General features: G+C 39.7%; 2 protein-coding genes across 5 annotated transcripts; one reads left to right on the forward strand and one right to left on the reverse strand.

The window, feature by feature from the left end:
• The first annotated feature begins 27 nt into the window (after window positions 1-27).
• Window positions 28-10075, forward strand: LOC112562710 (GPN-loop GTPase 1-like). The gene is given in 13 exon segments (XM_025236135.1): window positions 28-201; window positions 344-437; window positions 1050-1089; window positions 4418-4484; window positions 4949-4986; window positions 5245-5323; window positions 5628-5768; window positions 6139-6285; window positions 6583-6609; window positions 6612-6667; window positions 7082-7212; window positions 8694-8789; window positions 9318-10075. Coding segments are annotated over 13 exon segments (1176 nt in total). The 5' UTR covers window positions 28-42; the 3' UTR covers window positions 9419-10075.
• A 999-nt stretch (window positions 10076-11074) lies between these two features.
• On the reverse strand, window positions 11075-23058 carry LOC112562709 (trichohyalin-like). 4 transcript variants are annotated; one of them, XM_025236132.1, is made up of 11 exons: window positions 22950-23058; window positions 20261-20397; window positions 18847-18919; window positions 18137-18311; window positions 17785-17923; window positions 17244-17305; window positions 16556-16687; window positions 15757-15935; window positions 14618-14789; window positions 14167-14409; window positions 11075-12164 (listed from the first exon to the last, which is right to left on the reverse strand). In XM_025236132.1, exons 1-11 carry the CDS (start codon window positions 23012-23014, stop codon window positions 11556-11558), a joined length of 1986 nt encoding a protein of 661 aa, XP_025091917.1. In that variant the 5' UTR covers window positions 23015-23058; the 3' UTR covers window positions 11075-11555. The 4 variants fall into 4 exon arrangements, with proteins under 4 accessions (XP_025091917.1, XP_025091916.1, XP_025091918.1 ...); XM_025236131.1 differs by having other exon boundaries at window positions 17244-17353; XM_025236133.1 differs by lacking the exon at window positions 18847-18919 and having other exon boundaries at window positions 17244-17353; window positions 22950-23052.
• Window positions 23059-23383: the final 325 nt, after the last annotated feature.

The raw sequence follows: 23383 nt of genomic DNA on the forward strand, positions 1-23383 counted from the left end.
ATAAAGCTGCGTGCTGAAAGACAAATTCAGTAATCAACAAAAATGGCGAACTCGCGCGAAGATGACATCGTGGGAGCTTGTGGGGATGATAAAGTTGATATGGACTCCGCAAAAGACAACAATGAGACGGCCACAAAAAAGTATCCAACATGCATTGTGGTTCTTGGAATGGCAGGATCAGGAAAGACAACATTCGTTCAGGTACATATTCCAGCCATCTCTTGCTATATTATAGACATACCTGTTACAAGAGTAAACACACATTCGTAGTTCAGCTCTTTCCAATGTCATTTGATTGATCTGAAATAGCTTGTTTTTTCCACATCTGTTTTCTTTTCTTTAGAGGCTAACAGCACATCTTCATGCAAGAAAGACACCACCCTATGTGGTTAATCTCGATCCTGCAGTGAGAGAGGTGCCATATCCAGCAAATATAGGTACTGATCTTCTCTGGAGTTGTGTAAATGTAAAGAAACTATTAGCAAAGCCGTTTATATCCAATTTTTTCTACTGCATAGAAATGTGCATAAATCATTGAAAGTGCGAAAAAGCATAGTGAAATTTTTCTTTGGGGGTCCTTGAAAGTTGGAAAATGTACGAGAGTTTAGTCAAAGAACTCGCTGCAAAAGACATTAAAATAAACCAGAAATCTAATATTTTATCAGAAATGAGAGTGGGGAGGGGGACTAAATCCAAAACAGTTTTAATCAGTGGTCTGAAAACAACTTGCATTTTATGGATGGAAAATGCTGAATTAGGCCTGCACAAAAATTTTAGTCAGTTGCTATTGTGAATGGTAAAATCTGTCCCATATTTTTAAGAGACTGTGCAAATGTTTAAAGAAAGGATTACATTTTAATTTAACATTTCAGTTTACATTAACGGCATGTTCTTCTTGACTATAATAAATAGTATGAATCTTAACTACATACCTCTAGTGAGCAACTTATTGTGCCTGTTATAGTAGTTTTCTGGTATTAGCAAGTTCTAAACATTCTTTATATTTTCTCATTATAGCTTATTTATTTGAATGCATATTTTTATTCCAGACATAAGAGACACAGTCAATTATAAGGAAGTGATGAAACAGTATCCTTTTTCTATAACACTGGCCAAATGAAAATTCAGATGGCTTATTTTTCTGAGCCACATTGTTTGAAGATCGAATATAAAAGCAAATATACTGCAAATCGAAATTCCTACATTATACTGTAGTGGTCTGTCTGCAGGTTACGTGAAACTGCAGATAATACCAATTGCTCTCTGTGTATTAAACAGCTTCAGGTGCAATCTCAATATAATAAACTCATTTGGACCTGACGGAATAAAATCAAAATGCAACTAGCTTTCTGTATTATTCTAGTTTTATAACATACAGATGCCACCCTACTTGCTAACATTCAAGTTACGAACATTCAGACGTATGAACAAACACCATGTCGTTAAAAGGAATTCTTGCAATACTTCCACAAGTCTCAATTTTGAGTTGCACGCCTTACTTTGCCTTCCAACAACCCATGCAGAGCCCTATACCTCAAAAGCCTTCACAGATGTTGAAGAAACCAATTCTAATGAAACACTAACTGATGAAGCACTTGATAAAGAGATGAATGCATAGTAAATGGATGACCCTCTTCCCCAGTAGCCCCACACAACCTCCTATCCTCTTCTCGTATATCAACTTTAATTTATAGCACCAACTTGAAAGGTAATAAAGTTTTATTATTCCACAGGGTTCCCAGGTCCTTGCAAGGTCCTTTTAAGTCCTTTTATATTGAATTTTCGCCAAAAGGCCTTTTAAGTCCTTTTATTTGCCATGCGGTCCTTTCAAATTCTCACACAGGTCCTTACATTTTCTCTGTGACCCTTTTAAGTCCTTTTATCGATAAAATATTACCACAAATTTATTTCTGGAGTCGACTTTGGAGCAAAATACCGACGATTTTTCGCCGCATTGCTATTTTAATCACATGACTACCCAGTCTCGCTCGCGGCGGGAACGTCCGTTTCGGCCTTTCGCGAGTTCACTCTCGTCGTGTCGACCACATTTCTTTGTCTGCTTAACAATTTGAAAGATGCCGGGGAAGTGCTCTTTTCAGGAGAAGTGGCTAAAGGAAGACAAGTATAAAGATTGGTTAATAAAAGACTCGAGCAATAAACATTTGGCACGATGTGCTGCCTGCAAAATATCTCTGAATCTTTCATCAATGGGCGAAAGTGTTCTGAAACAGCACATGGTTACCGAAAGACACCAAAGGCAAATAAAAGTATTTCTGAAAGATGCGCGCTTTTGTGTAACTGATTACTTTCGTCATCGAGAACATCCACAGCCCGCTCAAAATCAGACGGCACCGACCAGCTCTGCAAGTGTGTCCAGTAAGTTGACAATTGTAGTGGATAGTTGGTTTTATGATGCCCTTGCTGGAAAAGCAGAGTTTCAGGTGTTGTGGTCTGTTGTCAGACAGTTACTCCTACTCTCTCATGGTCAAGCTACAGTGGAAAGAGGATTTTCATTCAACAAAGAAACAGTAGCTGACAATCTTAGCCAGACTGCACTAAAAGCACGCAGAGTAATTCTTGATCATATTCACAGTGTGGGAGGGGTGGAAAATGTTGAGATCTCCAAACCACTGATAATATCCGCTTCTAGTGCCTATGGCAGGTATGAACGTTGCCTCTCTGAGCAGAAGCAGCAGAAGGAAACAGAAGAAAAGCAGGTCCACAGAAAGAGATTAGGAGATGAGCTGGTAATAAAAAAGGCTAAAGACCACCAGTGCCGAAGAACGACACATGCTGGAACTGGCTGACAGACATAGTTTCCAGGCTGAAGAGCAAAAAAGTTTTTCACTTATTGAAAGATCTAACAACATGCGTTTGTTAGCCAAAGACAAGAAGAAGGAGATAACAAAGATTCAGTCAGACATTGATAGATTACAGGAAGAAATTAAAAGGTGTTGAATTGTGACATTCAGAATTAATGTTTATTTCAGTTTTAAATAAGCCTGTACAATTCTGTACATGTATGCTATGGAACATGTTAAAAAAACCAGAACTATTTAGAGGAAATTAGGTTATGTAAAGAAATTGTATTGTTTAGTATTGGTAAAACTGTAGGGGTGACAAAGAATTGAATTTCATCAATGAAACTTTTGCTTATAGTAGATGGATTGCTTTGTCATTTTGTAATCTTAATCTTATATGTATTAGTATATCATGCTGTTTATGTAAAAGCATGTTTGCATGTGTTACATGTATGTATAATAAGAATGCTTAAATAATATCTCAAGGTTAACAAAAATAAATGGGCTGTAATGCTTGACAGTTTCGACTCATTCCATCTTTGGTTTAGCATTAGGATCACACTCTTTTCATTCCTCATCTGATCCTCCAAGCCTTGGCATTCCTTGTAGTCACAAGAAAATGTTTGGTCTACACATCTGTACAACACTAGTTGTCCTTCCGTATTCTCAAAAAACACTCTTTTTTCAAAAGGTCTTTAGAAACTTACTCTTTCTTGAACTTTGATCTTCTAGTACTACTGTGCATAGCTCTATTTCTCTCTCTCTTCCTGTTAGAGTGTGTGTGTGCGAGAGAGAGACATGAACTGACTTTTGTATTACACCAAAGAATGGCTTTCAGGTTTTGTAATTATTATTACTTAGATTTCTAGAAAACTTTGAACATTAACGGTGTATGTTATCAGCGCGGTAAGGACACTTTTTAAGTTATCTAATCTAAATATGGCAGACAGGCATCAAAATTAACTCTTTGATTATTTATTACTAGAAATACATGTATTTGAGAACATAGAGAAGACCACAGATTCATAAATAATACATCTTTCCGACCACACAAGAGAAAAACTTAAGCATTGATGACTGTCACTTAGGTCCTTACGAATGCATGAAAGGTCCTTTTAAGGTCCTTTTTTGGCACCATCCCTGATCCCTGGGAACCCTGTTCCAGTATTTTTATGAAAATAACTCTCGAGCAATTCATGGTATGAACTTTTCTAATGGAACGTAACTCGTTTGTAAATAGGTGGCTTCTGTACTTTTCAATCTTTCCTAAAAGTAAGAGTGCAAAAGATGCAAAACTTTATGGAAACATACGGGAATTTGAAAATTTTTTTTTTTCATTCAATTTGAAACGAGGAAGATAGTAAAATTTTAAGATGAAATTACTCCAGCTGGCAAATCTGAACACCGATTTGAAAAATGCCATATAGCATATGTAAGTAAAAAACCAGAATCTACTGTGTCTTTCAAAAGTCAGTAACTTTTAGCTGAATCATATCCTTGGTGGCAGTTGTCAGCAGAGCATCTTCAAGACTTAAAAGTACTGAAATAGATTGGTTATTTGTTTAATTGAAATCTGCCACAGATTCTCAATCTGATTCGCACCTTAACTTTAGCAGATACTCATTAGGACCAAATGGTGGAATTGTCACATCACTCAATCTGTTTGCAACTCGTTTTGATCAGGTTGTTTTCCAGTTTGTAAATTGTTCTTGATAATAGTAATAATAATAATAAACATGTGATTTATGTAGCACACTCACAAAGGTGCATGCTCTCAGCACTTTATATGTTTTGGTACATTTTTATTTCAGAAGTAGATCATCATTGTTAAAATGCAACAGCATGATGGTTATTTAAAAGGAAATTCTCTTTCTCACTTTTTGTAAAGGTGAAAGGGTATGCCATTATTTCATTTTAGAGAATAGGGAACTTTTCTCTTGGTACCATGCACTTTAAGCTATAAGCATTGTCCTCTTGTAGTTGTGTGCTTTTCTGTGGTCCCCACTGTTTAGGTAATAGATATTTATCAAATATAAATAACTAGTTCTTAGCATTATACGAATAATGTTAATGCTAACAATATTCTTTCTGTTATCCAGATATATTAATTTAAACAATGATATAACAATCAGTATTTATTATTATAGGTAATCACATTTGTAGAGAAGAAATCAACAGAATGCCAGTAAGTAATCATTTATGTGATCATTTCATTTATTGACAGTTAAAGTTTGTTTGCATCTTTGATAAACATGTTCTAGGAAAGTGCATGTTTTAAAAGATAAACCAGAATAATTTGTTCCTCAGTCATCCTCCCAGCAAAAAACAAAAAAACAACATGAACTGAAATTGGGTGAACCAAGTAAGTGTGAATTAAGATGGAAATACCATGATGATCTCTGTGAAAACAGCTTAAAAATGTGCATCCTTGTTTGTGTTTCAGGTATGTCATATTTGATACACCTGGCCAAATTGAGGTGTTCACCTGGTCAGCTTCAGGCACTATTATTACAGAATCTTTGGTATACACTTTTTTCCATTTGTAGTTTTAGGTCTTTGGGACATTTATCAAACATTTGTATTACATGACTATGTTGTTTGCATGCCTCACTTTCTGCATATAGATATGGGTAGGAGCAAAAGTGGCAATGGTTTGACATAAACATTTTTAATATTTACATGATAGCCAGAAATGCTTGTTATGCTCTTAGTACAGAGCAAGAAAAAGTGGGATTTGATTACTTGCACAGCTTAACCCTCTCTACCTATGAGGTCATCTGTAATATTTTCCATAATGTTGTGTGCCATTTTTCTGTCTTTATATAGGCCTCGGTGTTTCCCACTGTCATTGTGTATGTGATGGACACATCACGCAGTGTGAGTCCCATCACCTTCATGTCGAACATGCTGTATGCTTGCAGCATCCTGTACAAGTCCAAACTCCCATTTTTGATTGCGATGAACAAGGTAGTATTTTTTAAAATCGTATCTTGTATGTTCCATAATATTTGTAAATGTTTTTTGTAACTAAATGTAAATGGAGAAGTACTTGCCATAATAATAATAATTTTATAGAATAAAAGAGACATAAGAACAGGGGCTTCCATACTTAAAGTAGCAGACAAAGTTGGGGTGCTTTCAATACCAATCAGTCAGGTAGGCCTGAACCAGTTTAAAACAATGCCAGAGGGATTTAGAAAATACATCAGCATACCCGAAACTGCCTTATAAATTTGTATTTCAGATGGCGCAACGGTTAACGCCTGTCACTAATACAAATACAGTGAAGGTTGGTAGTCTGACTTTGCTGTCTTGTTTATTTTTATTTTTTTTATAGATAGACATTATCAGCAATTCTTTCGCTGTGGAATGGATGAGAGACTTTGAGGCCTTCCATGAGGCTCTTGAGCATGAGACTTCTTATGTGTCAAACCTCACACGCTCAATGAGTCTGGTACTGGATGAATTCTATGCTAATCTCAAGGTAAGTCCTTTATTAAAGTTTTCAGTTTTCATGTCCGGTTAGTCTTATAGCCAATGCTTACCTGCACTTGCATGTAAACTTTAACGGATTTTACATTTTTGTGATCATAGCTAATTTTCATAGCATCTAGCATTGCATAGCACATTATTGTCTAAGCTGCATTGCAACCTGATAATTTTATAACCTGTACTCTTATAACGACATAATTTGGAATTTTCTCTTTAGTGCAAAATAAATGTGTCAGACTTTGTCAGTATGCTCTTAGTTAATACACTTAATAAACAAATTTTGTGGCAGTGCGTGGGAGTGTCAGCTGTTACTGGCGAGAAGGAATGCAGGAGTTTTTTGAGAAAGTGGATGAAGCAAGAGAGGAGTATGAAAGGTATAGTATTTTACTAAAGAATGCTGTTTTTTGTATGTGTGATTGTTGATGCTGTACTAGTATTAACCCTAAATGCTCAGGAGTGTTGTTGAATTTTGCTTGAAGGCAGGCATCATAACATTAGCTTCAAGTGGTGACACCGGAGTGCTACTGGGAGAGTGATGTCTTTTTTTGCAGCTTCAATTCCATTTGACCTTTGTTCATCAGTAGACTTAGTGCATGTTGGAGCTTATTGATCACTCCAGTGCAATGGGTTTGTGCTGTGTGAAAGTGTCTTCCTGCTTGTATGCTATGTGGGGTGTTGTTTTATGCTGTGTGGAAATTGTTTTCCTGCTTGTATGCTGTGTCAGCTCTATAAATGATACAACAGAAAACTTGAAACATCTTAGAGTAAGGTTCATCTTTTTGCCTCAGAGAATATAAACCAATGTACGAGAATCTGAAGCAGAAGAAAGAGGCTGAAGACCGGAGGAAACAGGAGGAAGAGCTGGCTCGTTTCCATGAGGACTACAGACCTGAGAAAGATGTCCAGAAGGTTGCAGATGGTAAGTATACCTGGCAGGTGAAGGGTGGTATTGGTGAAAGAGGATAGAAAAGTTACCCCCAAAAAATCAGGACTGTTACTAGAGATAGCTATACTGAAAACGATGGGCTGCATAATTTCATATTGTTTGTTGCCATTTGAGTCAGTATTAGCGTCATCTCTTTGTTACAGATAATCATTTTGATTTAGTAATGTTAAAATTGTGTTTTTGTTCTCTCGGGCCAATTATAAAATGTGGCTTACTGATTGGGATGGGAGCTGTTTCTTTCAAGACTTTTATTACTAAGAATACTACTTAAAATTTCCTCTTTATATCAATTTCTATACCTTAGAACGTTTTGTTAAAAGTGCCGCTGTTCTGAAGAACTTGTGAATATTGACATTTAAAAAATATTGAAATAAGCATGATGTGGGGAAAATATTGAAAGCTTGACAGTCAAAAAGCCATCTTGCATAAGATAAGCATTTAACATTTTAGATTTTCCTTTGAGAAATGCTTGTTCAGATTTCTGACTAAAGAAAACAAAGCAAGTTGTTCACCGTATTATTTTTGAAAGAAGTGTGCGCCATTTCAAAGGTTCTCTTTCATCAAAATGATATATGAAGTCTTTGCCCTCACTCACGCATGCACACACAGATATGAAAGAGAGGAGTGGGGAGTGAAAAAGACCCTTCTTGCGGCAGACTTTAAAAAGAGGAAGAGTTGTGTCTCAGATTAAAACAGGTCATATTAGGAAAAGAGAGAACTTGATGAATTAATCATGTGTACATACTAAGAAATGTTTTCCAGTACAGCTGGATAATGTTATGACAATGGCGATAACAGCTTTTTTTTAATAGGTGAAAAAGAATCATGTAATACTGTTCAATCATAATGACTTCCTCAAAAATAAGGAGATGGCCCAAGGCAAAGATAGCTGTCTAATAGGTAATTGCTCACTTATGCAAGATACTTCTTAGAGCTAAAACTGAACTGAGTTTGATTGTCTAAAGTATATAGATATGTGTGTGAACTTTAAATCATAACAGTTATTGTCAGAATAGTCCTGAAATTTCGCACAAAAGAAATGCACGCACAGTGATAGAACTAGGAAATTGACAGCAAATGTGCTATTGAAAGCCTGATTCAAAAACGGGAATGATGTCAAGCGAGTGAGAGGGGGAAAATGCACACGTCGGCAAACAAGGATTACCTTTATCTGCCCTATCCCTTTAGAGCCAGATAAAAATAGCCTGGGAAAATGACCTCAAGCGTCGCCTACTATGCACACATTTCCCTATTCCACACATCCACAAAAAAGTGCCTGGGCTAAATTGCAGGGGAAAATTAATAAAAAAATTTCAAGAAAAATATCTGATGTGAGATTCTGAAATATTTTACCTTTTATCATTTGTTTTTAAAATAACCAATTTAGCTTAATTTACTACAGACATTGTGTTAAAAACACTGTAACTTTGATGTTGGTGTTTTTTTGTTTTCAGAAGTACTCTATGCCTTGCCAGACACCTTGTCACTTCATGCAGCAGTTGATGATGGTGAGGAGGAAGATGAAGATGAGAGTAATGTACCTGAATATGGTATGATATGCTTTCTGTTTGTGATTGTTTGGTGATCATTCAGTGTTAAATAAAATTAAATAAATTAAAGCATGTGAAAGTTATTGACGGTCTTTTTTTCTTCTTGTTCGCAAACATTTTTAGCAGGAAAAATATAGCTATTGCATGCTATTTGATGATGTTGAAGAATTACTAATATATGTGTGCTACTGTATGTTATCTGACTACAAAATCATCTGCACAAAATAAAAAGAAAGATGTGCTTCAAAGTTATTCAGAAGCCAGGAGAGAAACCAAAATGAAATGTGACACCTTATAAAAAGAAAGAATAAAAGCTAAGCAAAATCTTTGACCTAAAACATGTCAGTGGATCTTGTCATAGACATAATCTATTAACCAAGACAGAATTTGAGCAGCAGCATCAGACCATCAAGATTTCTTTATAACTGTGAAGTGTAAATGCAGATGTGTACATCCATCCATAGGTGTAGTGCAGAGCCTTTCATTTAGTCTTGGTCTTTTGTCTAAATCTGACTGTTTGTCTGCCAGGAACCATGCCAGGGGAAGAGGAATCTTTCCACAGATATCTTCAGCAGCACAGACAAAGGCAGGCTGAAAAACAGCAAAGACTCACAACCAAGCCTTCCTGACATTGTTTTTAAAACAAATTTTCCAATATTAATGACATCTTGTGTGAGAATGGTGTTTGAGAGGGTTTTTTTTTGGAAATACAGAAAACAGTTCAGTGTTTGTGCGTGGTGCTATTTTGAGGACTTACTAGTGGTTGACAAGGTGTGAGGGGGAAGGTATTGGTGTTTTACGCATGGTCAGCAACTAAGGCAACAAGAAGATGCCACATGCAGAGAGAGAACAGTGTGCCCGAGACGAAAACTTAACCCAGGACAGCCAACCTTCCCTGTATTGGTGACAGGCGCAGACTGTTGTGCCACTGGACCACCCGAGGGTGAAGAGGGGAGTGAAAGGAAGTTATGTGAACAATTAAATTATAAGGTAGTAACAAAGAAGAGTACCTTAAAATTAGGAAAACAGAATGCTGAAGGATGGATAGCTTACATTTTAGGGAGTGGGACATTCCAGCACACAACTTACACAGATCTTAGTACAAGAGTGCCAAAACTAAAATAAGGACAAAATATGTGGACCATCTTGATTGAGGAGTGAGTAAAAAATACTCATCACAAGCAATAAATGAGCTATTTTTCAGGGAATATGCAACGCACATTAACCAATTTTGAAGTTAACAACAAGACTTGAATAAAAATGTAGTTCCTCGGAGTCTGAATCACTGAGCCTGTGTTGACTTAGTTGTCTGACCACTGACAGTCTCACAAATTTCTGCATAGAAAATCTTTGTTCTTCACAAATGCACATTTCTGAAGCATGTAAACACAAACATGCAAACCCACTATTATGAAAAAAATACATTTAATTTATGGGTACATCAGAAGATTGTACTAACTGTTAAAGTATGTTTTATTCAGTCTAATTGTGAAGGCACTACTTTTGCTTCAGTAGATACTTAAATAAATGCAGGAAAGGAATGACTTCCATAACTATTTTAGTTTCATAAACTGGTAAAGTATGTGCCAAGTTTTAGTTTATAACAACAGTAAAGTTGAAACGTTCTTTTTGGCAGGCATATTATTGTGATTAAAGGACTAAGGTAGCTGCCTAGTAGGTCGATAAAAGGGTGGAAGATTATGCTTGTTATGGCCTTAAAAGAATATTTTAGAGCTCCATGACCAGTATATTCCCTAATTGGGGGAATGGGGAAAATCTGTATGGTGGAGGTGGATGATGGGGATTGCAAGAAGTGTACCTTGGAATTGAACTTACTACAACCTTGTCTAATCAAGGTATTGTCTTTTATGCACCATTACCGTAAAGCAAATGAGGAGGAGTCTCGATTATGTATGGCTTTATATTTCCTAGGATGGATGAATGAAAATCAGGATTGTTTATTGTTGAAAATTTGTGTTAATTTTAAAGGCTTGTCACAGATGAGAGTCACTAAAATACATTCATTTGAAACATGTTCTTTAAACAGCAAGAAAACGATGGCCTTTTGTTTGTTTATGAGGGTTGGGCAGGAGAAGTTTTCCAGCCACAGGCTGAAGTCAGATATTGGTAGTGGTAGGCTTTGATTGTTTTGATCTGAAAAGATCCCTGATGATTGTTTATTGGGGTGTTAATGCCAGGACCGAAACTAGCTTGCATCCCTACTTTACTGGGTATGAGAAAGTGTCGGGTGAGTGAACATCACAGAAAAAAAAAACAACTCAAAATCAACTTCAGATTTTAATACTGAATGGGGTAAAAGTTGTAATTTAATATAAGTTTTCACTCTCCTCAAAGAGCCACTCTCATGGCATTTTGTATAGGGCGGTATTGGTGTAATACCACAAAAAAAAGCTTCAAAATAATGGATCATCCAGATATAATATTTAGATATAATTATATATATACATAAAAAAGTGCCTAAAGATAGCAATATTTCTTTTAACTTTCAGAAAATGTACTTTTGTCTCTCCAGCTACCATTTAAAGCACTGTATAAATTTATTTTCTTGGTCTTCATGGCAGAGTTCAGTGGCCTTGACACTTCAAGCTTGCCAGGGAGAAATTTGACTCCTGTAAGAAAAAGGTGTCTGCTACACCCAATGAGGATAGCCTTCGGTGATACTTTATTATTGTTCTTTTTCTTTGAATGTTCACAGTTTGCACTCACGGCAGTTAGAAACGCTTGAAGATTTTTGTTCTGTCCCGCTCAGTTAAGACAGCCAGATTCGTCGACATTTCCAGGTTGAGTAGTTTCTATTATGGGGTCGGTGGAAGGCCAGGGCGACTGCTGCTTCAAGTACAGATCGACATCCACAAGGGTTTGGTCCAGATCGGGAAAGACACCATCTGTTTTTGGCGAGATTGACTTTGAACTCCTGCTTGTGAGGACGGGGGATACGGTTGTCCGTCGACGCTGAACGAGGTTGGGGGACAACTTGGTATTTACTTCAGTGCAACCTGTCGACAAGGTAGACTTGAGCTTTTTCTGGGAGACCTGCTGCTTGGCTTGCTGTGTCCTGGAAGTCTGCCTGCAGCTCGAGTTTACCCACTTCGCTGTGACGTCACTGGAGGAAGGGAAAGGGGCAGAGCAGGTAGCGTTGAAGTGCGGAGACGACGGGCTGACGGGATTTTGGAACGAGGGTTCCCGCGACAAGGAGACGTAGGGGGCTGCGCCTGAACCCTCGCATTCGAAGCCGTCGCTCAGTCGGCTATTCTGGCGCGTCATTTCATTCCGCAGCGACAAAATCTCCGTGTCCTTCCAGCTGAGGCGCTTGTGCAGGTGCTCCGCCTCCACTTTCAGCATCGCCAGCTGGGCCTGCGCAACCATACACACAGACAATCAACCTATACCAGTGGTTCCCAACCTTTCCTATGCCCTAGGAAATGTTTCATTAATGTACGTACAGTAATATCACCTTTGAAGACGAAGACGTGTAACTTAATGTTTGAACCTCACACAATGCCGCCTGTGAACAAACTGAACTTACAAAAAAAAAAAACTTCATCTCATCGTCATTATCATTTCATAATGCTTGGTCGTCATTATGTCATCACAATTATCTCGCAGTGGCGTAGAAACATGTTCGGCTTGGGGGCAGCGAACTCCATGCTTACTGTCAACGACGTTCGCACTCGCACATTAAAGACGAAGGAGAGGCCTCCCAACTAATGTAAACACCCATTACTAACAACGAAAACATGATCATGCATCAATTATTACTTATTCATGAGTAAAAAAAAAGTCCCTGTAGAATTAAACCTCTGTGACATATATCGGTTTTCTCTCATTGATTTTTCCTTCTTCAATGCCGTTTTGTGGTAGTGTTTCAGTTTCCATTCTTTAGATTGCTTATTCTGTTACTCTCGTAAAAAAGAAAAAAGAAATGTCATATTTCTCTCTCGGCTTCTCTATCTTTTCTGCACTTTATGAAGAATCACATCTCAAAAATTTAGCCGGGAAGGGAAGGGATATCTTTTATGAGGGGGGCGGCAGCCTCTACCCGCCTTCCCCTTGCCTCCCTGAGACCTACCCCACTAGAGGCACCATCGTCACCGTCTGATTTTCTGGTTTCAAACTGTCGCTTCGACATATCAATCGTCCCTTGACCGGTACCTGTCGTTGATCACATGGATAGACGCGGCGGCTGACGGTCCGCCACTCTGGCCAATTGTGGGCGATAGTCAGAAGTCCTGTACAGGATGACCAGTCCAGTATTTGACATACGTAAGTCTGGCCACCACGGCGTCGGCTACCATCCAAGGTACCTTGAAGGCTAGTCTTCGACAAAGTGTCATGCCGGGTCACGTGACCAGAGAAGACCATCTTACGTCGGTTGTCCGTTGAAATTAGAGGTTCTTGGTGTCCTACGAATGTGGCAATCTTCTTTCTTACAAAGTCGTAGGTTCTATGTTCTTTGTATGAGATCCGGAGCAGCCTCCTCAGGCACTTGTTCTCGAATGTGTGCATTCTCCTTTCCGCTTCGGCGAGCAGAGTCCAGCTATTGCTTAGCCATTGCCGCTGTTGATGTTGGGATGCTGATGCGGATATCACATGGAGCTGCCATCCTTGGAGAGGGTGGCTCTCAAATACTTGAAGCTGCTTACCTCTTCCAGCTGTACCTTGTTGATATAGATCTCTGCTCCTCCGTTGCCATTGATCGTAACTTTGCTCTTTTCAGTGCTGGTCTCCATTCCATATGCATTTTAACTGTCAGTCTGAGGTCTTGCGGCCTTCTTTGATGTTGAAGTTTCGCATCACATGCTATAGCCCCCTTCGCCCCAGACTCTGTCAAAAAAAATGTTAAGTCAATGAAGCTGTGGCAAATGTTCTGCTGGTGCTGAAGATGCTTCTCTATAAGGATGAGACAGTTGAAGATCTGCTTAACTGTGCTTCTACGTGGTCTGAATCCAACCTGTTATTCTGCTAGCCAGTAGCACCTTTTTCGTGTTTCCAGAGAGGGTGTCGACATCACATTCCACCAGGTTCAGCGCGGCAAAGTTTTACTCCAACAGTGGCCTTGAAGACTTCTGCAACATTTGGGTCTCGCAGCTTCTTCAAATCAAAGAGAATTCGGGGGTTGTTTGAGAGTCGCTTCGCTTTAAGCTTCAGCTTCATGTTCGTTGACTAATGTGCCCCGACCGACAACGTAGGAAAAAAATGCCTCTTGAAATTTCCCCACAGCGCTTCAACTTTAATAGTCAACGAATTATTAAACGGAAAACCCGTTACACTCGCACATTCATGCCCGCACATACCTGTTAAGACGGACACGATTGCAAAAGGGGATAAATGAGGGAGTTGGGAATCAAAAACTGACCTTAAAGTGCTTGGTGTCCAGCATGGCCGGCTCGATGGCAGGGGAAGATGCTATCTTCTTGCCGTGCTGGACGGACTTGAGCATGTCGGACAGCTTGAGGATCTCCTTCATGACCATGAAGCGGTGCTTCTGCTCGTGGCGCAGCACGTCCTTGACGACGACCACCAGCGACTCGTTGGACGTCCTGCGGTTGAGCAAAGCTAGCACCTCCTCGCGCTCGTTTCTTAATGACACGCTCGCCTCCTGCCACCGCCACACAATCACCAATAAAGCTGTTGCACCTCTTATTTTCATCTTTTTCAAAGTCTTTACTACATGGTGATGATGATAACGAGAGAATATCACGTTCCCATGATCAAAACAAGTGAATGGATTTAATGCTGCAAAGGTTTTTTTTAAGTGTCGTCTGTAACAGACGTTGGGATATTGGATAGATTTGTAGTTTTCTTACCTCTGTTTTCTTTAAGTTCTCGAGAAACGTGGCGAGGTTCCTCTCCAGCTCCTCTATCTGCGCCTCGTCATCAATGTTCTCGTTACTGACATCAAAATCCTCACGGGTTTTGGTCAGGTGCGCCTTCATCATCTGGTTCAGCATGTGTAGGCTTTTCTTCGCGCGAATCGTCCTGTTCGTGACATGAACGCATATCCTGCTAGTAGCATGAACATAGATCCTGCCGTGTACATTAATTAGTGACACGAACAAAGATCCTGATTTGTGACATCCCGCTGTACACACCGACTAGTGACATAAACATAGATCCATGTACACCAACTAGTGAAGTGAACAAATCTGTGTGTAAATTTAAATGAACAAGGTTCCTGCAGTTATTGACACGAGCAGATCCTCCATGTACACTACTAACAATGTGCATGAATATAAATAATGTCATGTACACCAACTAGTGACATCCTTCCGTATATACATCAACTAGTGACCTGAACATACATCCCACCATGTACACCAACTAGTGACATCCTGCCATAAACAAACTTTCCGTGTACACAAACATCCTGCTAGTTTCACGATCTCTAGATGGTTTTGTTTGATTTAAAGCCCTATTTATAAATCAAATGTGGATAATCTAAGCTACAACAGAACAGAATTAAGTACTGCTGGTTAGTATAAAGAGCACGCATACATCTTTTCGCACCATTTATTGTTGTGTTTGGAAGGGGAGAGCGCTTCCACCTCGAGGTTATTTTGCACTGTAAGGGATGTGGTGGCAGATGGGAGATAAAGGGGGTGGGAGTTGAGGTGAAGAAGGGGAAAAGAGTTGTGTGTGTTGAGGGGGAGAGGGTTGATTAGACCTTTTAGAGATTTCACAACTATGTAGAAAACAGACTTGGATTCACACACACACACACTCTCACTCTCTCACACACCCACACACACGCACAGGCAGGCGCGCAATGAAAAAATGACCAAGATTTGATCCTGGCTGCCTGGATTTCTTATATTCTCGCGTCTCTTCAAGGTTTTCTTATTTTTGTTTTGTTTTTGTTTTTAGCTGTTCCAGATGACCCAATATATGCGCTTAGATGGTGGAGGAATGTGTCCAACCTCACAGCAGCAGCTACCCGGACACCAACCTTTCCCTGAGCTTGCTGATAGTGTTGATGTTGGCGTCGTGGAAACGGGAGTGGGTGTCCAAAAAGGATCGGTGGTCCTGCCTGAGCTGTTCGACCTGCTTTTGAAGATTGGCGACCTCAAGGTTCAAACCCTGCAACTCCTCCTCCTTCCGTAGAAGGGTGCTCTCTTGGTGCTTGATCTGAAAAGGGTCACGGTGATATTAAAAAGAGCAGACAACTCAGATTTCAGAAAAAAAAGTCATATGTCCACAAGGTTGACTAATCAAACTATAAAAAATCCACAGTTTTGCAAAGGAAATGCAATTCTAATTTTTAAGGGCTTAATGATGGCAGATAATACAAATCAAAAGGAAAGTAGTAAGTCTTATGGTAAAGAACACAAATCAAACTGAAAGTTGCATGCAGATCTTAAGACAAACAGTTCTAATTTTTTTTAAAATGACAACGTTATGATGCGCTGGTGATATAAACAATAATATTGTTGAGGTCTAAAGGTCAGCCGAATTCTCTCAACGTTTGACGTGTTTGCCTTCTTTGAACAATATTTTCTCTATGCCATTGCAGTAATTATTCAAGCTTATTTTTCATAATTTTGTATTTACATGCTTTTTTTCTATCTTCAAATATTCTCATATAAAAATGCTGAAAATACTCACAGACCTGAACGTATGTACCCAGTTAAGAAAGCTCTTACTGGGGAGGTATTCACAGAGTGTATCTAACTGTGCTTACATAGTGACCACGTGGGTCTTTTTTTTTGTTTGTTTTGATTGGGTTCTTTTTCCTTTGTGTGTCTTACCGTCTCTTCTTGGTTCATGACAGTTTCCCTGAGAATCTTCTCCTGAGTGTAGTCAGTGGCTCTGGCGTGTAAAGATTCTATGCGGTCCGCAGGGGAACCTCTCCAGGACAGCATCAGCGCTTTCTCTCTCACCTTCACCAGATGTGAAAAAACCAACAGCTCGGGTAGATTTGAATACGAATCCTTCGAATGAGCTTTAAATATTGGTCAGTTGACTTCGAAATGATGGGGATTTTTTTTTTTTTTTTTTTTTTTTTTTTTTGATATGCCGGGTCTCTGGAAGCAATGCATATGCGTAACTGCGGGAATTTTAAGCACATGTTCATAACGCCATAGCAGTAAGCCTACCTAGGTGACGTAGCAGGAAAGGTCTTGGTCTCTTTCAAAATACTGGTCAGAATCATAATATTAACGGACTTGTAATCTCATAAATAAGTAAGTGGCATTAGCCCACAATTTGGTAATCAGCATCTTACAATCAGCCATATACATACTTCTGAAAATAATTGTGAATTCGGATTGGCCTTTAAGTTGCGATTTAGTGGTGCGCTTCTTTTACACGCAAAACACACACACGCACACACACACATTCTTTTGCTACCGCTTTTATGAAAAGCTGGCTTTAAAAATCGTTTGCGCTTATTAATTACAAAAAAATTATATGATTTTTTTTATATCGGTTACTTACCTTTGACTCTAAGTACTGGACTAGTTTTTTCTTGTGTTCTTCCTGAAGACAATCTAACATGCCTGGAAAATTGCGGAAGTCTTGTATATCCAGCATGGAAGGATTGTCGTCTAGCAGCATGAAGAAAAATTTAACATTTTATTACCGATTTTATGTTCATAGCGATTTCTAAAGGCCACACGATTTTCAGAGAAGTGACATTTAGTTTTACATTTCGAAGACAAATCTTTGTCTGCATGAAAGATATATCTCTGTTGTCGTTCTCTCCCTACAAACTCTTCCCTCTTTCCCTGTACAGTTAAGTGAGCTTGTGTACCACGCATTCGTTCAAAATGTAGAATTGTAACCTTCAGCTACCCATTAGCGATGGCCTCCCTTTGTGGTTTGCACATGCGCAGAACTGAACCTACATGCTAAACATGGAAATCTGTCAATAAGTATGTACTTCGTTTACAACAATGTAAGTCGAACGGAACAAATGGAATTTTCTGGGTGACGTGACCAAAGTCAGCAATCCATTACAAATGTAAGCAACAAGGACCTTCCTCCCATAGAAGATCGGCGATGAAGAAGTTGCCCGTGCGGAACATGAGGTCCCGGAAGCGCTTGAAGCTGTTGTTCCCGCGCAGGCGCAGACCGTTCAGAAGTCTCTCGTTTCTTTCCTCTCGCGTTTCTCCTGCCTTCACATACGCACGCACGCATGCACACACATACACATATAAATTATACGCATGCTAAAAAGATTAAAGTTACCAAACTCTGAGCTAACTCATAACATCTTTACATAATACATTTCTTTGACTTTTTGTTTTCTTTTTGCCAGTTTTGAATCAACTGGACAGCCATTATTGTCTAAATTTTTTGATGCACGAATGACCATACTCGGACTTTACCTGAATGTCTCTGATCATGGCGTCCGGCAGTATCTTTTCTTTGGCGATCTGCTCTATTAACTCGTTGGTCAGAGTTATGTTAGCTATCAGTGCCCGGTAGTAACGTTGCAGGGTACCCCGGTAGCGCTCGTCCATGATAGAGGTGGTCGAACAGAGACGAGAGAGCGGTCGCTTTCTGGTCCCAAGACACACAGAATGAATGTTACCTATAGCATACTAGCTTCGTACTTATGTTGTTGCGTACAGATAAGCCTGATTAACATACGGTTAGCTCTCCCGTTATCCGTAAACGTAGCCTTGTCAGTGTACAATCCTGATGTATGTGTTGCTGACCAGTCGGTGATAGTTTGCATGCGCTCTTCATAGGGCTTAATATTTCATCCGAAATAATCGTAAATAGCAATCTATGGAGGATCTAATCTATTGACAAGAACTATTTCCTAGTATAATTTGATGCGCTTTCATCATAGATTAATTATGACTTTGTAGACAGGTACTGTAGAACTGAAACTCCTAGATATCTTATTTTCTTACACTCCTCCATTTTATATATTTGACTATTCTTGAACTGATCTGGTGCTCTTGCATAAAAGCAGTAGAAATCTATCTTCTGTTGTATACTTTTCTGCAGATTATCGGGATTCTTTGGGCCTACCTGGAAAAAAGCAACGTGGATGAAACTAAGCATTCTTCGACTCATGATGTCGTACCTAGGGGCGACAGAACTCCGACTGCTAGAGGAGAGGGTAGACGATGATATGGGTGCCTCTTTCATTCCGATATCTGGAAACCACAAATTGCTGTTATCTCTTTTCGGCGGCACAATCTCTCCCCAAGACCTGATTCTGCCACTTACAGACGAGCGTTTGTTTTTAGCAACTACATCCGGGTCTGTTTCGTTTGACTCCACCGTTGCGGCATATAGCTGCACTGCCATCTTATGGCACTCTGATGGTCTACAAAACGGATATTGCGTATTCAATGACTGACGTCACACTAAATTTGACGTAGAGAAAAAATGACGCAATTGTAATATGAACAATAAAACGTCTGCAGCTACAGGAGCAGGAAAAGTCTGGAACGTCTGGAAGCAACAGCTAGTATCTCACTGATTCTCTTCAAAATGAAGACAGCAAGAAATCAAGGTAATTTCTGACATCCTCTCAGAATTACGTCAAGACTGGATTTTTATCTTACCTTGCGGTGGAGGCGGGAATTCACGAGACACGTTTTTGTTAAAGTGTGAAATGTGGTTGCTATTCGTCTTTTTGTTTCTCGGTTTGATGTAGGAAGAGGTTACCAACGACTCTTATTTTAGGAGGGATTATTTATCTTGGAGTGGCTACTAGCTGCAAAGGCAACATTTAAAGCTGTGATGAAAGGTCAAATGTGTCTACTTCGAACCCCGAAGAATGGTGTAAACAAATGTGACACAAATGAATACCACTGCCAGTATTCTGACTAGTGAAAGCAAAAAAACTGATCGCTTTTTCAACGTGATTAGCTGGTGATGTTTACAAAATTGGCTGGCGGTAGTAATACAATAACAACACCATTAACAGGAAAATGGATAATATAAAAGGGTAGATAATGTATTAAAAAGGATGGTGTGGCCCAAAAGGCCATCGCTAAGCTATAACCTTAAACCAGAATCTAACAGAACATAAAAACCTTAACTGCGATCCTTGCCATCTTTAAAAAATGTAAATAAAAAAGAGCTGCCGATAGGATGGACATTAACATGAAAAACAAAGAGCCAGGTGTAAAAAGATATTGCCAATGGGTACTATGGACGCCAGGACAAGTAATTAAAACATGTACAGCAGTGAAAAGTCCCTGGCATTAAGTACAACCAGGTGGAGGTGTCCCATTGTAAGTCTACAAAGTACTACCTCCTCCCGCCTCACAACACGCATGGAGGTGGGACCGTTAGAAAAACAAGAAAAGGTGTCATGTCCATTATTCTGGGTATAGCCACAGTGAGAGCGAATGAGGAAGAATGTTGTGTGCGTGCGTGCGTGCCTGTCTGTGCACAATTCAAGAGAGAGAGAAAGAGATCACGTCCCGACACATCTTTATAATTAAGGTCATCGCGGAAGAGATCAAAGCAGTTACAAGCCTGACCTTGCGGACTCCATGCTGCCTGTTGATCGACTGTGCATGTCTGTTGATGTTTGACACCAAGTCCGCCTGATTTTGCCGCCAAATCTTTCCCCGACACGTTCCAGTCTTGTAGATTCTTCCAGTCGCCGCCTGAAGACCTGTGGCAGACGACAGCGTTTTCAAGCATTCGATGAAATGCGTCTCACCCAAGCATATTGGCGGTTATATAGCAACGGGTCGTCTCATTAAAGATTGAAGCTTCTCTCCGAAACCCGAAGATCAGTGCTGCCGACCCAGAGTTCTCCTCGTTCACAGGAGGTAATGGCGGCGAATCTATTTACGCGAGTGGCTGACAATATCTTTTTTCTGAAGGTTATCTTGAGGCTAACAACAATATTGACCTCTCATTAAGATAGTGGATTCATTTCCTCGTCTAATAACACGAAGAATGTGTAGTTAACGAGCTGCTGTCTCTAATTGACCGACCGGTCGATGCCCAGTATCTACCTGCGTACGTGCCGGTGAAACTACTTCCCGTGCAAAATAATCTTCGCTTAGAATAAACAATGCGCCTCGGATAGCTCTGGGAGCACATCAGATAGCTATCCGTGGCAATGTCAACTGGACGGCAAATACTAGCGCCATCCAGACTGACTAGCTACTGCAGGAAATGCTATCAGACAGATAGTGCGGGTGGCTTTGCGATGAGAGCTCTTTCGAGAACGACTACTGGGACCTGGTCTTCCACATGATTATTTTCTTTTCTTTTCTTTTTTTTTTTTTTTTACACTTTAATCAAAAATCATCTTGGCGTTCACGACTAATTTTTTTCTCCTTAAAATATTTAGCGCGGCTGATTAAAATAAAAACTTCTTCAACGGAAACTGTCTCTCGACTTCGCGAAATAATGCACTTTTGCACGCTGTCGCCTGCATGACAAACAGCGTGCATGCGCATCTTCCGCTGACGTCACACAAGTGCACTTCACTATCGCGGATGGTAGTAAGTTTAAAAAGATTAATTCTTAAAGTACCTTTACATCCCTCAGTAAAGAGTCAGTATCTTTGATACTATTCTAAAACTGAGAACGACAGAGCTGAAGGACCTGTGTGTAAGATGTGCACGTATGCTTTTCGACACGGTATACAACGCGACCTTTGAACCCTTTACGGATCGCTACTTACAACCTACAGCTATTAAGTTATAGGGTCTTTCCTTTCATTCTGAACTGTTCAAATTATTTCAATGTGTGTGTGTGTGTGTGAGGGCGCGCACGCGTGCTAGTTCATAAAGCATTTTTTTCAATGATTGCTTTTGCAGAGAGAGGTTAAAACACTGATGTCACAAATGGATTCGTTTACAGCCACTAGAAGGGATTTGTTTACAGCCAGTAGAAGTACTGGGACTTGACGTTAGTTATCCGTGAATTTCGATAACATCATTAATTTGATTTTTTTTTCTTTTAGTTTGGCCTTATCAGACTGGCATCTAAAAAACGGTTTTTTCATTTAAAATTTGGTAAATATTTTTTTGTACTGAAATCAACCACTTAAATCAATTAGGTATCGTGCACTTTTAAGAACTCTAGGAGAAACTGCAACTCAGTTCAAAATGCCACTGTTAATGAACAGGTTAGTACTGCCGCGCCCCAGAGACTGAACACCCACCACCACCACCACCACCACCATCGCGGTCGGCAAAAGGATCAAAGCCAGAATGATCGATTGATTTCTCGTTCCTAGCGAATTGGCTGTCGGTACCTTTAGCTTGGGCATGTCAGGGAAAGTGGGAAGAGTGGAAATGAAGAGGCAGGCTGATCTGCCGAACAGTCTCTGACTCAGTCGAAGTGGAAGAGGATAGGATATGGAAGAAAAATGAGGAATGCCAGCAATCTTGTGTGGTTATTCGTGACAAGGATCAGTTTGACAGTTCCTTCATCGAATGCTGACTTGAACACTTGTCACTTCCTAAAGGAAACGTGAGAACTAAGGAAGCGTGGTTTGGGTGGGAGTGGTCATGATCACTAATATAACTGCTCCAAGAAGTGACCGTCATGAAATTAGGTTTTTGTGATTTACTTTTCTTCCCTGCCGAATCTTTAGAGAGTTAAACATTCAATGTATGTGTGAATAACAGAAGTGTTCTCAGGTAATTTTCTTTCTCCGTCTATGCGTGTCTGCCTGCCTGCTTCACACAGAGGCACACTTTTTCTTTCTCTCTCTCTCTTCGACCTTAATGTCCAAAGTCGTGAAGACAACCAGAAACTGTTTACCAAGACATGAAACATTCAGACGCCGTTAGCCCAGCAATCCATGTTTTTTCGCGTGCTCTGAAAGCCTGAAGGTTACTTTCACTGGCAGACGCTTAATTAAGGTGTGCACTAAATTGGCTTTAAGGTTAAAAAAAACAAACAAATCATTAGCACTCGTTGTTTAAATTTCACAGCTTTCGTTGACTCTGCGGCGGTTAATGATTCTGTGCAGCAGAAGGTTCTAGGTGTACGACTATATGCTCAACACCTGCTATTCGCATTCTGAACATTTGTCAGTAGTTCTCTCTGGATCTCTTTCCTCTCCGCCCCTTCCCCCAACCCCTGAAAAAAATTCAGTCGTTGGCAGGAGTGCTGCTGATGTAATTACGACAGACACATTGAAATCGAATAGCACAACTTGTGTACAGTTTTTCTTAATTACAAGCTGATCCAATTTACCTGTTTCTTGCTTCTCTCTTCCACCTTTTGGTTTGTTTCTCGCAGTCTCTCTCTCTCAAAAACATCAAGCACGCAAGATCTCATACTACCACGCAATGTGCGTAGATAGATAACTACAAACAGATTGAGAGAGCGACACACATGCAAGCATTCAACATTCCACTCTATTTACAATGTTCTTAATTCATAGATTTATGGACGCGCGTGCACACACACAACAGTCCGTAAGCTAACACATAACATTAGACATTAGTCACGTAACATTAGATAACATCTCCCGAGCCACAACAAGCAGTACTTGATGCTAGCGATAACAGTATGCCGATCACTGATGTTTTATGTTTATGACATCTGCAACAGCACGGATAAAACTGTTTTTTCCTTTGAGAGCCGAAGAAGAGACATCACTGCATGATTTATTTATTCGCTTTGCT

The sequence above is a fragment of the Pomacea canaliculata genome, linkage group LG4 (assembly GCF_003073045.1).
Source record: "Pomacea canaliculata isolate SZHN2017 linkage group LG4, ASM307304v1, whole genome shotgun sequence".
NCBI lineage: Eukaryota > Metazoa > Mollusca > Gastropoda > Architaenioglossa > Ampullariidae > Pomacea > Pomacea canaliculata.